General features: G+C 36.3%; 2 protein-coding genes across 2 annotated transcripts in view; one reads left to right on the top strand and one right to left on the bottom strand.

The window, feature by feature from the left end:
• The window catches only part of LOC111504533 (uncharacterized), a 99,378-nt gene that overhangs the window by 40,935 nt on the left and 42,830 nt on the right, over window positions 1–15,613 (top strand). The gene's annotated exons all lie outside the window — the stretch shown is intronic.
• Window positions 129–1,661, bottom strand: LOC141479901 (uncharacterized). The gene has a single exon (XM_074173399.1). The coding sequence runs from the start codon at window positions 1,659–1,661 to the stop codon at window positions 129–131; it is 1,533 nt and encodes a 510-aa protein (XP_074029500.1).

The raw sequence follows: 15,613 nt of genomic DNA, 5'->3' as shown, positions 1-15,613 counted from the left end.
GATTTTTGATGCCTTGATATTCTTGGATTGTCTTGTCTTGACATTCTTGGCTTGTTCTTTAGTGTTTTTTTTTGTAACCTTTGTTTTCTTCTGATCAGATTTATAGTCAGTTCTCTTATTCTCCTTCATTACTTTTTCTTGTCGTTTTTTCCCTTTATTTCTAATTCTTCTTTTACAGGTGTTGCTGTCAATATGGCGGAGTGTTGTTTGGTTTTCACACGTTTTGTAGCTTTTGTTGCTGTTGGAAGTGGCAAGGGAAATAGTATAATTTTACTTGGCGTCAAAATATTACTAGGACCTGGAAGGGAATTATCCATTTCAGGCGGAGGTATGGTATTCTGCAGTTGGTTGCTGGTTTCTGGTTCAGAAGTATCTTCACCTGTTTCTCGATTTTGATTAGAGGTGTTAGGTATGGAATCATTGATGACAAGATCGGTGGTGTTGTTAGCTAATAAATAGTCTGAGGCGAAAAAGTCTTCTTCTCCAAAAATTGAAGGGTTAATTGGCACTATTCTTGATGCTTTGAAACCAGAAACCCCTTTCTTAATCGTAGCTGTGTCACAGTAGGCTTTGTTAAATAGAGACGCCACATCATACGGGGTAATTTTCTGTAATGCATTGCTTTTCATAAACAAATCACATCCCTTCCGAAAAGCAGCTTTTAGAGGGCCATAAAATGCAACATCTAACGGTTGCATTCTATGAGATGTGTGGGGCGGAATAGAAAGAATGACGATATTGTTTTCTCGGCAAAACTTGTATGCTTCTAAAGACACGTGGCTATAATGGTTATCCAAAACGATAAGGATTGGCTCGTCTGCAGATGGCTTTGCAAACTTGGAAAAGTGTATTAGCCATGTCACAAACAACTCTTGGTTTGTCCAACCATTTTTGGAGCAGTGATAAATAGCTTCAATTGGACCATCTTTCGATAGCTGTGGTGACATTCGCTGTCTTGGGTAAATGAACATAGGTGGTATGTAGGACCCTGCAGCGGACACTGCACAAATGACAGTTATATTTTTTCCTCTTTCATAACTTGTGACTGACCCTACTCTCTTCTGCCTTTTTTCGCAATAACTGTGCCAGGGTCTTGCACGGTAGTGCAAGTAGTGCACGGTTTCATCCATGTTATATATTTTGGAAGCAGGAAAGTGATATTTTTCCATAATATCTTTCAGATTTTTGAAGAATAAGCTAACCTCTTCCTTGTTGAATGCTGTCACGCGATTTATGCTGGTTGCTACAGGTTGGCGGATAGATATCGAAGGATTTCTTTTTAAAAATCCATAGAGCCAATCTTTTCCAGCAAGTCCTGCCGCTCTATTGAACCGGTGCTTTATATTATTTGACTCAGCATAAACGTAGGCTGCACGACGAACTTGGCGTGGAGTCAAACCATAAAATAGTTTCGCTAGAATTTTTATATTCTCAGCCATAGATTTTTCTACCTCTAGTGAGAAAGTGGAATGTCTTCCTAAACGTGGTTCAGTAGCAGGAAGATTCTTCTTGATCCGTTCTTGCAAGGTACTGAACGGTATGTTGTAGGTTTTGGAAGCTTTTCTAATAGAAAGTCCACCACCTACTGCTTCGATAGCTTTTTCTAAGATCGCTTTACTCCACGACGCCTTTGTTGTTGTTCTAGGTCTCTTCCTGGGCATCTGCGCACAAAAAGCAATTATGAGATACTATTTTTACATTATTATATGCGATAAAGATATATGAAAGTTTGTCAAAAACTTGTCCTATATTTTCGTATAGGGTAATACCGGTCACTGACCGCCATTACCCGCTTCGAATGATTGGCATAACCCCAAAACTACAAAAGTTTGTTTCAGTTGACAATACAAATGATAAAATACGCTTTCAAAATCAAAACCGAGATATTGTATTAATAAATACGCATGCAATAGTTGGTGGTTAACGCTGTTTTATTCGAATAATATATTAAATGACTTACCTTTGGTTAAAAATTTCGAATTATAACAAGAATATATATATATATATATATATATATATATATATATATATATATAAGGTTACTTGCAGGTATACTAGATGGAAGCACTGGTATTTTCAATGAGATGTTTCGGGAAGATGGATATCTTAAACTGACCGGCATTTCCCACTGACCGCCATTCCCCCATTCTACCCTATACTCACTGATTTGGGAATGATGAAAATTTCTGAGTATTCTTCTATTCACATAATCCTAAATGAAAATGAGTATGAAGAGTGTATCGGGGAAAGACATTGGTTATTTCTCAAGTTTTGTCCGTTTGATTCAATTTGAATTACGAAACGAGTGCAATGTAACTTGCCGCTTGTAGGTATTTTATTAACAATAATTTTATATAGTGCTAGATATATTCATCTCTGTGAGTAAAATAACAACTTTTGGATTAAAGGGGATAGCCTTCGAGGTCTAAAAGGTCCACTACAGGTTACTGTCGTCCTAATCATCAGTTGAAAGGACAGTTCACATGACAAACACTCATATCACTTACTCTACTCACTGAGTGAATATTCGAACGGATTTTCTTCCTTTAGGCGTGCATTGTATTTCTCGTTTCCGATATGACCGACCAGGGTATTATGCGAAATTGGGTGTTTAATATTAAGGAGCTGCTTTACACGTAAACCCGGGAACATGGCAAATTTCGCCAAATGGCACTTCATTACATCGACTTGGATTATATGGTTTTGAGTTTCATTGCTTAGAATGTCTTATTTGCTAGCATCGGAGTGAGCCAAAATGTTCATAGAGATTTTTGCTGTTAGGGCTCCAATACTGTGTATCTGAGTGATGTTGTGCCGCACAGGCTACCAATCCAAAAAAACATCAGAAAGTAATGTTTTTTTCATTACGTTTATTTTGTCTTAGTTGCTTAGAAGAATATAGCTACAATTTTTCTTTGTTGAAATTCGATCATTTCATGTCCAAATTAGAAAAAAATAGAAAAGAGTTTTTTCTGGTGAATTTAGTTTTCCGAGAAACAGATCTGACATCCTAAAAATCGACAAGTTACATACATTCTACATATTCATTGATTCAACAGCGTGTCGAAATATTCTTTCTTTCTTACCTATATAATAATAATAATAATAAATCGGCTTTATTGATAATACAAAAAAAAAACAATACAAAGATATATTTGAAAATGAAAATAGGTTACAGGAGATTCTGGTACTCCTTGGCGAAGTCTAACTCAAAGCTACTCTAACTCAACCAACAAGCACCACTCCATAATGCACGCAAACATACAAAAATAAAAGCAATTAACAGTGATGGTACCACGAAATGAGAAGCGCAAATAAAATAATAATTTGTGATTACCTTCTGAAGATAGTTGATAAATAATTTAATTTAATTGATCTGTTGTCTAAAAAGCAAAAGTTGACATTACTGACTATCATAGATATAATTTTTATATTTGTATTTGAATTTCCTGATATTGAATCTCTTCAATTGCTCAGGCAATGAATTATAGAGTTTTACAGCACCAAAAAGAAATGATCTCTGAAACTGTGCAGTGCGATGTTGTGGCATAGATAATTTGTTTTTATGTCTAATGTTTCTTGAGTGAATATTTTCACGCTGAATTAGTTTTTGTATTGAAAGAGGAGAATGGGGAAGGGTGATCAATTTATGGACAAAACAACCCAAATGATGAATCATACGGTTTTTAATATTGAGCCAGCGGGAGTTTTTAAAGGCATCAGAAATTGAATCATACTTACGAAGTCCATAAATTAGGCGGCAACAAGAATTTTGCACTTTTTGTATTCTTTTTTTATCTGAATCATATAAGTATGGCCCATATATGAAGTCACATTAAATGAAATGGCTTAGCACCAAACTATCACAGAGCATTCTTTTTAGAGGTTGTCCCAAAATAAAACGATTACAGTATAACAGTTTCAATGACATATAAGCTTTTTTCATTAAATTTTCAACATGACTAGTGAATCTAAGATCAGTGTCAAGCATGACCCCTAAAGTTTTTAGCTGTATTGACAGGAGTCAAGATAGTATGACCTAGTTCTAAACGGAAATTGTTTTCTGCAAATTTATGATTCTTCTGCGATCCAAAGTGCATCATCATTGTTTCATTAGGATTAACTTTCAAATCATGTTCACTTGATAGCCCATTGATCAAATCAAGATCAGTGTTGAAGAGATTTTGTGCCTCAGCACACTTATCGATTTTAAAGTGCATGTATAATTGTATGTCATCAGCATACGCCTGTATTTTACATTTCTTGATGGACGAGATAATGTCAGAAGTATAAATGATGAACAATAAAGGTCCCAAAATGGAACCCTGTGGTACTCCTGATAGAATATCAAGAGGTAAGGAGTGATGACCATCAACAACAACTTTTTTGAGATCTACCAAGTAAATAAGACCAGATGAGAAATAAGGCAGCACTATTAAACCATAATATTTGAGTTTCATGCAAATCAGCTCATGATTGATGGTATCGAAAGCTTTCGAAAAATCTAGTAGTACCAGAGTGCTAATCATTCCCTTATCAAATCCCTCAACAATGCCTTGTGTAACAGTAGGAAGAGCTTTAGCCGTGCTAAAACCCTGCCTAAAACCACATTGCGATGGTGATAATAGATTATTGGTATTGAAATATTCATTAATTTGTAAATAAATAACTCTTTCAAAAATTTTACTCATGGTTGGAAGTATACTGTTTTTCAAAAATGTTTAACACATTCAATGTCATCCAGGTATAACTTCATGGAAGCCTATCGAATTTTCTTTCGTGTTCTGAAAAAGAAAATACTTCCATTTTTTCCCGATGCCTCAATTTTTTCTAGAAACTTGGAAAAAACGGAATGAAAATATTCAGTAAAACATTTCATTTTGCTTTCGAACCTAGGAATATACTTCATATTCAACCAAGGATACCCATATTCTAAAAAAAAAATTTTCTTCCTAATAATAACAATAATAAATCTTTATTTTCCTTATTATTGACAAAGTTATAAAATGTGTATAGGAATCGTCAAATAAAACAAAAGGGATCGGAGACTAGATGTTCCTGAAAAAAAAATAATGAAAACTACCTACTTATACACATAAAGTCTTCAAAGCGATAATAACACTTATCAGCAAAAAAATCCTTGAGTTTTCTTTTGAAGATATACATGGTTTTGGATTTTTTTATAATATCTGGAAGCAAATTATAGGCACGTGGAGCCATCTGATCGGGTGAGACAAAAGCTAATTTGGTTTTTGCAAATGGTACAAAAATATTGTTTTTTTGTCTTGTATCAATATTATGCCTACTTTTTTTTGGTACAAACAACTTGTTTCTATTCTCAGAAACAGACAAGCATAAGTCAAAAATTAAAAGACTAGGAACAGTTAGAATTCCAAAATTTTTAAAAGCATTTATGCATGAATCGCGGTCACTTATGCTACTAATGATACGTATAAGTTTTTTTGTGTTTTGAAGACGTCAGAGCAGCGAGAGGAAAGACCCCAGAAGCACACTCCATATCTCAGTCCGGAATCAACCTGAGCATAGTACAGCCTCAGCATCTGATCAACATTCAAAACCTGCCTAATATTTCGAAACTGATATGAAATAGAGTTAATTGTTTTCATTGGGAACTCACAGTGGTTCTGCCAATTCAAACATTCATCAATGTGAAGACCTAAAAATTTCAAGCTCGTACATTCTGTTGTTACTGTGTCGGAAATAATCAATTGTTCTAAAACTGATGACATCACATTTCCATTGCCAATGATGAAATCTCATTGAATATGTTTTCTTCGCGTTCAAAAACAAATTGTTCGCAGAAAACCATTTATTATTACTTCCAAGAACATGCCTACATTTTTCTTTCAAAACTGAATCTGATTTGTCAAAGATTATAATCGACGTGTCACCTGCATACATTGTTATGAATGTTCCAGGCGTTGCATGCCCCAAATCATTTATGTACAATACAAACACTATAGGTCCCAATATCGACCCTTGAGGTATTCCTAATTCGGAGAGGGCCATGCTGGAAGTAACGTTGTTAATAGCGACATATTGTTTTCTGAGATAAAGATAATCCGTTATCCATGCCAATGGTATACCCCTTATACCATAACTGTATAGCTTACTTAGGAGAATATTATGATCAACACAGTCGAATGCCCAGCTGAGATCGCAGAATATCCCAAGAGGGCACTCGTCTGCTTCAATATAGTCCACAATCTCTCTATGGTTGATTGTACTAGTTGATTGGTACTAACAATACACTTCAGGAGCCAGCACGTTTTCCGGACTCATGTCCCTTGGAGTTTTTCCTGTGGGGAATATCTTGGAAGATGTTGTTCACACAAAACAGCCTACATTATTGGAGGACTCACGTTATAAAATCACTCAGACTTGTACGAAGTGACTACGTCGTTACGAAGTGTGTGTTACTGCAGGAAACGGGTATTTGGTGGTCCTGATGAAGTGCCCATCATCGTACTCAAAACAGGTTTTTCCTTCTTGTTATAAACTATATCATAATTTCAAGAAAAATAATTATTCCCTCCAGTTCATTCCAATGAATATTCAAATTGTTCATCACTAACTCCCTGAACAAAATGGAGTCTGTTCACAACTTTTTCTTACAATTCGAAATGTTCCTGGGGTAATATCGTTGCAAGCACCTGTTTTTCCATCCATGAGTTGCGAATGGAATTGTGGTTGACGATCGTACGCTTCAGATGTCACGTATTCCCTCAAAAACATCTAGAGACGTCATATCAGGTGATCTAGTGGGCTTTTCTAAGAGATCACGTTTGGTTGTCTATCGGTTTGGAATATTGTCAAAGAAAAGGTAATCCTTTATTACCGCGAGCTGGTTTGAAAGTAGTTGGACTCCAGAACTCATTGTTAGAACAAGAGGTGCTCCTAACGAAATTACTTCGGAAAGATTCCTTAATAAATTTGTAGACAAACTTCATTATCGTCAGGAAATGAAAGGTGACCAATTCATATTATTAATAATAATAATGATATTCATTTGTCATTCAATTTGACATACACAATAATCTTAGTTGATGACAAATAAATATAGTTCCCACAGAAGGATAAACCTGTGCGTGAGCTATGTCATTTTCATATACGATAGATTATAATGAATGAGATATAAAAATGACGTTTCTTTTTGGACGAACAAAAAAAAAGGAAAATTGTATACAGATATTACATTAAAATCATATATAGTCAATATAAATAAAAACATTCAGCTTGAACAAAAAATAGCCCTAGAAAAATTGTATACAGATATCACATTAAAATTACATATACCTAGTTAATATAAATGAATACATTCAGGTTATATAATGAAACAATCGCAATAGGTATATTACATCGAACATCACTCACACATCAATCAAACAAATGCCCTATTTTTTTTAAATGAAACAAACAAAACAATCATAGAGAAGTTGACCTACAGTTTACACAACTCTAATCACATAGCTGATTAACGGAAAAACAGATTTTAAACATCTTCTACAGACATTGTAGTAATACTTATTTTTCACATCAACATATTGGTGTATCTGTGCTCTAGGCAAACCTAATATCCAAGCTTTGAACTCATTTGTGAACATATTAATGCCAACGACAATTTTGATATGTGCTGGAATAAGATTATACAGCCGAAAAGCTAAGTAAGTATAACACTTTTGTAAAGTATTTTTCTGTGATTTTGGTACATAGGTTGAATTCATTTGTGGCGAGTTGCATAATGGTGTTCAATTTTTTTAAGTTCATGTTTATTTTTGTGTTGCCTTATAACAGTTTTGAAGAAGTAAACTTGCCTTATGTCTAAAGTCAATGTTTCCTTATATAGCGCTTCTGTGGGGTAAGTTCTTTTTTTATTTGTGATTATTTTCAGAGTTAATTTTTGAATTTCTTCTAGGATTTTCATATGAGAATTATTTGATGATATTCATCGTAGTATAAAACTGCTAAGTACTTAGGAACGGTTGATTTGAAAGAAAAGTTGGAGAGAGAATTGAAATACCTATCAAATGAGTAATCACAAGACCCCTTTTTATCAATGAGGAAAAAAATCGGTAGAGCGGCAACGGGTGATGCAACACTATTGGTTTTTTCATCACAAACAATACTGGAAAGTATATCTTCCTGGTTGAATCCGCTCTGTATAATTAGTTGGCATGCTATTCAAAGATATTTCTTTGTTTTCAAAAATAATGCAACTTTATATCGGATATTTTTCAGAGCTTTCATCTCTATTTCTTGTTTTCAATATTATTACATTTGTTGATGAGCTTTTTAACTTTCCTGAAGAAACTTTTCCTTTTGATTGAACGGTCCGTCGAGCCGGGTTTTCTCCACCACACAAAGCAAACTCCACCCTCCACCTCACGGTTTGCTACATCCCCTACACAAACAACGTGGAGCCATTTTTCACGCGAGTCAGCCGTATAACAAAAACAGGTAGGTCATTTTTCAAAGCCACGGAAAGCACAAAATTCGTCCTGCACGACCGAGAGGTCAGTGGCCTTGAACTCTTCGAATTCAGTTGGCGTATAAAGAAGACGCCTCCGGCGTCGTTTTTCATGGTCTAGGATGCCACCCATCGGTCGAAAACCCCTCAGAAAAGGAACGGGATAATTTCGTTTGGCTTGTTCGAGCGTTAAAGTGTGTTTGGTCCATTAGGCTATCGAAAGGAAAAACGAGGCGTTTTAGGGAAGAGCTACGAAAGAAAATAAAAGTTTGTTTGATGACAATAATGATATATAACCAGAGAGGGTCGAAGAGAGGAGTCGCTGGATTTGAAGAGAACTTGCTCATCGATAGATGTGTAACGCGGGACTTGATACAGTCTAAGTGTACCCTCTTTAAGGGCTGGATCAATTACCGCAAGACTTTTGATACAACAACGTATGAGCTAATGCATTTGCATTTGCTCAGATACCTTGCGGTATTCGACAAAATAGTGAGATATATTGAACAACTGATACCACTTTGGCGGACTCGCTTCACAATAAAATTCATCAGGCTAGAGTCCAAACAGGGTATGTCACTTTTAGGTCGATTCCCTCAGTCCCTTCTTATTCTGTATCTCACTATTGCCATTATCCGGTGCGCTCAGAAATATTCGGGAGTATAACTGTGGCACCCCCGAAAACCGGAAGCATAAGGTCACCAATTTATTTTACATAGATGATCTTGGATTCCAAACCTTTGAAGAAAAAGATCTCCATCAGTCCTTGAACGTGGTTGAAGAGTATACGCATGGTAACGGTATGAAATTCGGTATAAATAACTGTGCAACAGGCTATCTCAAAAGAGGATGATGCAAGGACTACGGGAAGGATGTGCAGTTCGTAGATAGAAGTATGCTGCATCTCTGAGTCCAACAACGCCAATCACAAGAGGTTGACAGCGGTGACGAACTCTTCGCGGAACTGTCGGAGAAGAACAAAATCGCTACTACAAATATGCTTGCCGTTTCAATCTTATTCTACTCGTTTGGAGTAGTGAAGTGCATGTCAAATCGTCCGTTCCGCAGTTGTACTTTCCCCGTCAACAGGGAGGCCGTGGACTTTTGAGTTTGGAGTGTCTACATGAGAGAATGCTACTGAATGGATCCTGCAGAGTTATCAGGAGTTCAAATCCTCTTCTCTGCATGGTCCGCAACCATGGGAGAACGGAAATTGGAGCATTTCTCTTTAGAACAGCTGCCCGAGCGGCTCAATAACTCCGTTCAGTTTTCGACACTCAACGAGGTGATCACAAATCTGTCATCGAGTTAGAACCCGTCCAGCAAAAGGCCTATATAAAAGCCGCAGAGATCCCTTCCCTACTGCGGTAACACAAGGATAAGCCAATGCATTGGGTTTTCTTTAACAACAATGAAGACTTTGGCTTATCAAAGTGCCTGACCTTCGTTTTTCTCAGGTCGAGTGGACTGAAGTCAAAAACTGAGGGGTCCATCATGGCCTGCCAGAATGGTGTCTTTAACACCTGAGTCTACCGCAGTCGCTTGAGACCATAATACACTTGTTGTCAGCATGTCCAGTATATGCGGTATATGCGCGTTATGTCCATAGACATAACGCGACCCTAAATGTGCTTTATACCACCTAGGCACTTTCACGGTATTGACGAGACACCGGAGTTGCCCTACGCTCCGGGGGATATTGATTTCGTTCTTAAGAACAAGAACTGCCGAATTTATTGGAAATGTCCATTCCAAACACTTAGGCTCATACAAGCTGATGAGCACAAGTGATTCTTCGCAACCATCAGAGCAAGATGATATCTGTCGTGGAGTTGTCAGCTCCTGACAAAAACAGGACGATAAATATCTCCGAGCCGGATGTCAGGACAGACAATTCCGCATGCTGCTTCGATAATCTTGTTGGGGGTTAAAATGGACACCAACATGTCTTGGCACAATCATGTTGGTGAAATTGCAAAGGCTGCTTCTCACAAGCTTGAAACACTGTTCTGAACCAGAAAACTGTACACACCTCAGGAACTTTTGATGCTTTATAAAGCTCAGATCAGACCTTCTTTGGAGTCTTTTTTCTCATGTATGGAGCTCCGCTCCTAAGCATACCCTGAAGCTGCTGGATTCCATCCTGAAAAAAGCCATCCACCTGATTTGACACGCAAACATCACTTGCAACTTTGATAGTTTGGAACATCGAAGAAAGGTTGGGGATTTGTCTCTCTTTTATACAGTGTTATCCCCAAAGTATACACCATACGGGAAACTTCTTTATTGAGGGTTTTTTGACAAAAAGTTATTCTTAATAAAAGTTTGTGCATCTCCTAAAACTAAACATGCACCAACAATATACAGTAAAACACACGTGATATACAAGGAGCCTTCAAATATTTGATTTTGAGACAGGAGTAAAGTACTCTTATTTTGAAAAATTTCGGAAAATGAAAATGAAAAGTTGTTCAGCATCAAATAATACATCTAGATTTTAAGTCATGACTTTCTGAGTGGAGTTTTATTTTTTTTACTATTTTTTTTTAATGGGAACTACGAAAAGAAAAATTTGCTAAAACGATAAATAGACAGCATCCTGTATACGACTTTCTAGTCTACAAGCCTGCAATATTACAAATTACACAACCATGGTGTTAACCTTGGTCACTTTTTTTGAAGAGTAAAATAATTTTCAAAGTTTTTGGTGCAAAGTTATTATTATTTTTTGTTAACACCGAAAATTTTATTTATATAGTAGACAATGGAAGTCCGAACTAGTGAAATTCATCATGAAACATTGTCAATCACCTTCAAACAAACCTTTTTTTGTGATTTGATACTATTGAATATGAAGTTCTTGTTACAGTACTGTATGATTTTGGGTAATTTTCGGTGTTTACAAAAAATAAAAATAACTTTGCGCCAAAAACTTTGAAATTAAAAAAAATTGACCGTATTTAACACCATAGTTGTGTAATTCGTAATACTACAGGCTTTTAAAATAAACCGTATCATACAGGATGCTGCCTATTTATCGTTTTAGGAAATTTTTTTCGTAGTGCCCGCATAAAAAATGGGTAAAAAAATAAAACTTCACTTAGATGGCCATGACTTCAAATCTAGATGTATTTTTGATACTGAACAACTTTTTTGAATGATATTTCCCAAGATTTTTCAAAATAAGAGTACTTTACTCTTGTCTCAAAATCAAATATTTGAAGGCTCCTCGCATATTACGTGTGTTTTACTGTATTTTGTTGGTGCATGTTACGTTTTAGGGGATGCACAAACTTTCATCACGAATAACTTTTTATCGAAAAACCCTTAATAAATAAGTTTCCCATATCGTGCATACTTTGGGGATGACACTGTAGATACTTCTACGAGAAGTGTTCAAGTGACTTGGCACATTTGATTCTACCACTCAGTATACCTCGAACTTCACTGTTTACGAACTCTGTCATTTGAAAAACTGCGTTTATGTGGAATATACTTCTTGAGAAGGGTTTTCCAACTTGATTTAATCTTCATCGATTCAAATTCGATATTAATTGCTACTTTTGCACAGGCACCGCTCTTAGAGTGCCTTGAGGATTTTTCTGTAGTGCTTGTCTTTGAAAAAATGGTCAAAAGACTTTATTTGTTCAAGAATGAACAAATATTACTGTGCTATTCTAGTTTTGAAAAAAGTCTTACTTGAACTGTTTTGAAATAATACTACTTGCAGCAGTTCAATCAATCATTTCATGAAATATCATGTCATGGAGTAAAGCTTCTGAAATAGACCGTATATTCATAACACGAATAGAATAATACGAGTTATGTTCATCATGAAATGAAATATTCGAAATATTCATAATCGTATCAACGTAAAATGCATCTGAAAGAAACTGAAGATATATTTTTTCATTTGAATAATATGGGTACATGCTTTGAAACATTATTGAAAAAAAATTGCAGGAAACATGAAAAATCAAAATAGGTTTATTATTCTCCTCTGCAGAAAATTGCCTGAAAATTATATTGATAGGAGTCAAGCAGAATGTAACAAATGTTACTGAGACTTCGAGATAAACGTCCTCGCAGTGAACACATATATTACTTATGATATCTTCACCTACTAGTCCTGATTTTGTCCTTTTAATAGTGACCCCGTTAGTGGGATCCTATGTTTTTAAATTTTTCTAAGTAGTTTCAAAGATATATGTTCCCATTTTCATCTCTCATTTGACACATTCCCACGCAATTATTTGTTCTCTCATCACTTTGAATCATACAACAGTTTCAATTTGTTTATGTAATTTATTCATCATTGAGAAATCTCGAGTCGTAGATAATGAATGCGTGATTGAGTCTCAATTATAATAAATAAATTTTAGTATAAGTGAGATCAAGGCTATGTCATATAGGGAGATTCAATATTGCGAACTGAGAGCAGTAACGAAATCCATAATTGTTTTTGTTATGAAATAGCAAATAGTTACTAAAGATGTCATAAATGTCTAAATAAACGCTTTCACTGTCATTAATATAACACCATCACTGAAAAAATGGGCCACATAGAGTAGATAAATAAAATATAACTTGTGAACATATGACGATTTCAAAAGGAATCGGGAGGAACATAGGAATATTGAAATAAAATCAGAGAACGATAACTTTAACTTCAGATGAGATCTGAAAAAAACGCAAAATATAACTACATACTAGTATGTGAAATATCATCACCTAGAAGACCAAAGCAACATGCGAATCTCGCCAAATAATAGATTTCCATTTGGTTTCTGAAATGTCTCATCTACGTTTCAGAAGCTTATGAAACTATCATTGAATGAGTTGTGGATTTTGAGATTACTTGCATGACAATGATGAAAAAAAAAAACTGTGCGCCTCGGTACGCCCGACAGAAGTGATAACTTAAACTGATCTAAGTTGAACTATTCAATATTGAAATTGTTCAGCTTGAGAAAAGCTTAGGTTATAACTTAATGTATATTCATATGATGATGCAAAGAAAGGTTATTCATTATTAAAATCTTCTATTGATTATTTTGTGTAGGTACATATACTATCACAAGCCAATTGTTACTTTTGTTGGAATAAATAATGATACAAATGATGTACTTACACAAAATTAGTATCAACATTTCTAAGCCATGTTTCGCATAATGGAATTTTGTGCTTGCTGGTTAGATTTTTATAATACTGTCAACAGTATATCTCTACACTAAACAGTGAGCGTTTGTCCAACGAGAGAGGAGGAGCCTGCCTTCCGCTGACGTACGCGTGAGAAGAAAGCCAAACAGGCTGGTGCTGTAACGCATTAGGTGGCGAAGCAGTTTATCCTCCTATAAGAACTTATTACTTCAGAAATGAAGGAGAATTTTTTTGGCAAATTTGAGCGAAGTTTCTGTAATGTTAAAAAGAATGCGAAATCTCTGCATAAATCTCAAGAAGTGACATCTATTCCAGAAAAAAGTGAACTTCCTCCAGTTATCTCTGCCAAAAAAATCAATCCTTAAAAAGTGACCCAGACACAGAGACATACATAGGCTTCTCTTGGACCCCAAACTATTATACCAACTAACCGAAACCAACTTTGAAATGCTTTTAACATTCAACCGGCTGTTCCACCAATGTGGATGGTAATACTCAACGTGTGAGTCAAGGATCAACGAAGTGTTCCTTTTCAACGTGTGAGTTCTAGCATGGAAAGCCAATGATATTCACCACCGGAATCGGGGCAACTTGCGGCAAACACTGGCTTAGAGAAAGGCATGTTATTGCTGCTTGAGAGACGTCTGACTTGTCAATTTCTTTCAATTCATCGCAAAACAATGCAACCTCACAACATATATTATCATCATCATCTGTATGTGCGCCTGGCACTACCAGATATTCTACTTTCCCAGGTAATTGTATCTCTTTACATTAGAGTTGCAGCGGTCTTAGTAACACTATCTCGGTAATCTTGGTGAATAGGGTCATTCAATGAATATTAATGGAGTTATATCCCAACACCAAATCCTGTCGAAACACCTCGACACGTGTGTCGATCACCAAGTGATCATCTTCAAGAGAGAGAGAAGTTTGATCTTTCTCTAGAAGATAATCAACTGGTGATTGAAACACGTATTGAGGTGTTGTAAATAACGGTCCCCAGCGGGGAGGCACACAGTATATTTCTGCTGTTTCATAATTTTCCAAACAGAGGTAGTTGACAGTTGTAGGCATGAAGTCAGAGGTCATTTCTAGAATGTTGTGACTTCTAGTGTCAACCAACAGTCTGTTGCGCTCTGCCTTGAATTGATTTGTGCAATTGACAATGTGCACAAGTCTGTATGGAGTCCATCTAGGCTATCTCTCCAGAAAAATGTGGAGAGGAGGTAGATCTAGAAGGATCTTCATGGTCGCTGACGGTGTGGTACTGATGGCACCACTGATAGCCAGATAAGCCAGAGAGCTTCACCTGGCCCATTTTCTGTAAAGCCTTCGGCCACCAGGCAATCACACCATAAGTGATCATTGATCTGACAATCATCACATACATCCAATGGTTTGTCTGGGACTTAAACCTGAAGTTTTACCACAAATCCTTCGGCATGTCCTTAGAGACAGTTTGGCTTTGTGTAAAACTTTTTCCAAGTGAGCGTTCCAGGTGAATATTTTATCAAGGATAATGCCAAGATGTTTCACCTCCGTTCCAAATGGAATGACCCCACCATTGAGCAAAAGTGGCGTTAGATCATCCAATTTTCTCCTCCTGGTGAAGAGGATTATCACAGTTTTGCTGGGGTTGACAGACATATGCTTCCTGAAGCACCCTTTCCGACGTGGACCTTGCCAAGATGACAAGGTCGTCTGCATGAGCTGGCAGATCTACTTTTCTTCTGTGGAGGGCATCACAGAAGGAGATATATTACCCCACCTTTTGGGCAGCTCCTGGTGACCCTGAACCTAATGGCCTCGCTTCGAAGAGTCGTTGCTGCAGTTTTGTTTACCAGCATGGCATAGATCCAGCCAGTTATGGTCGAATCTATACCTTTCCTAGCCAGAGACGATCCTATAGATTTAGGTAGTGCATTGTCAAATGCTTCTTCAATATAAAAAAATACAGGAACC

This window comes from Leptinotarsa decemlineata, unplaced genomic scaffold (assembly GCF_025532065.1).
Source record: "Leptinotarsa decemlineata unplaced genomic scaffold, Ldec_3_MD MMD2_tig00000251_RagTag_RagTag, whole genome shotgun sequence".
Classification (NCBI taxonomy): domain Eukaryota; kingdom Metazoa; phylum Arthropoda; class Insecta; order Coleoptera; family Chrysomelidae; genus Leptinotarsa; species Leptinotarsa decemlineata.
The sequence above is the reverse complement of the archived record's forward strand: the minus strand, read 5'-3'. Positions and strand labels throughout refer to the sequence as shown.

Coding starts and splice junctions, on each gene's coding strand:
- LOC141479901 (XM_074173399.1), bottom strand. CDS start 1,661: ATGCCCAGGAAGAGACCTAGAACAACAACAAAGGCGTCGTGGAGTAAA.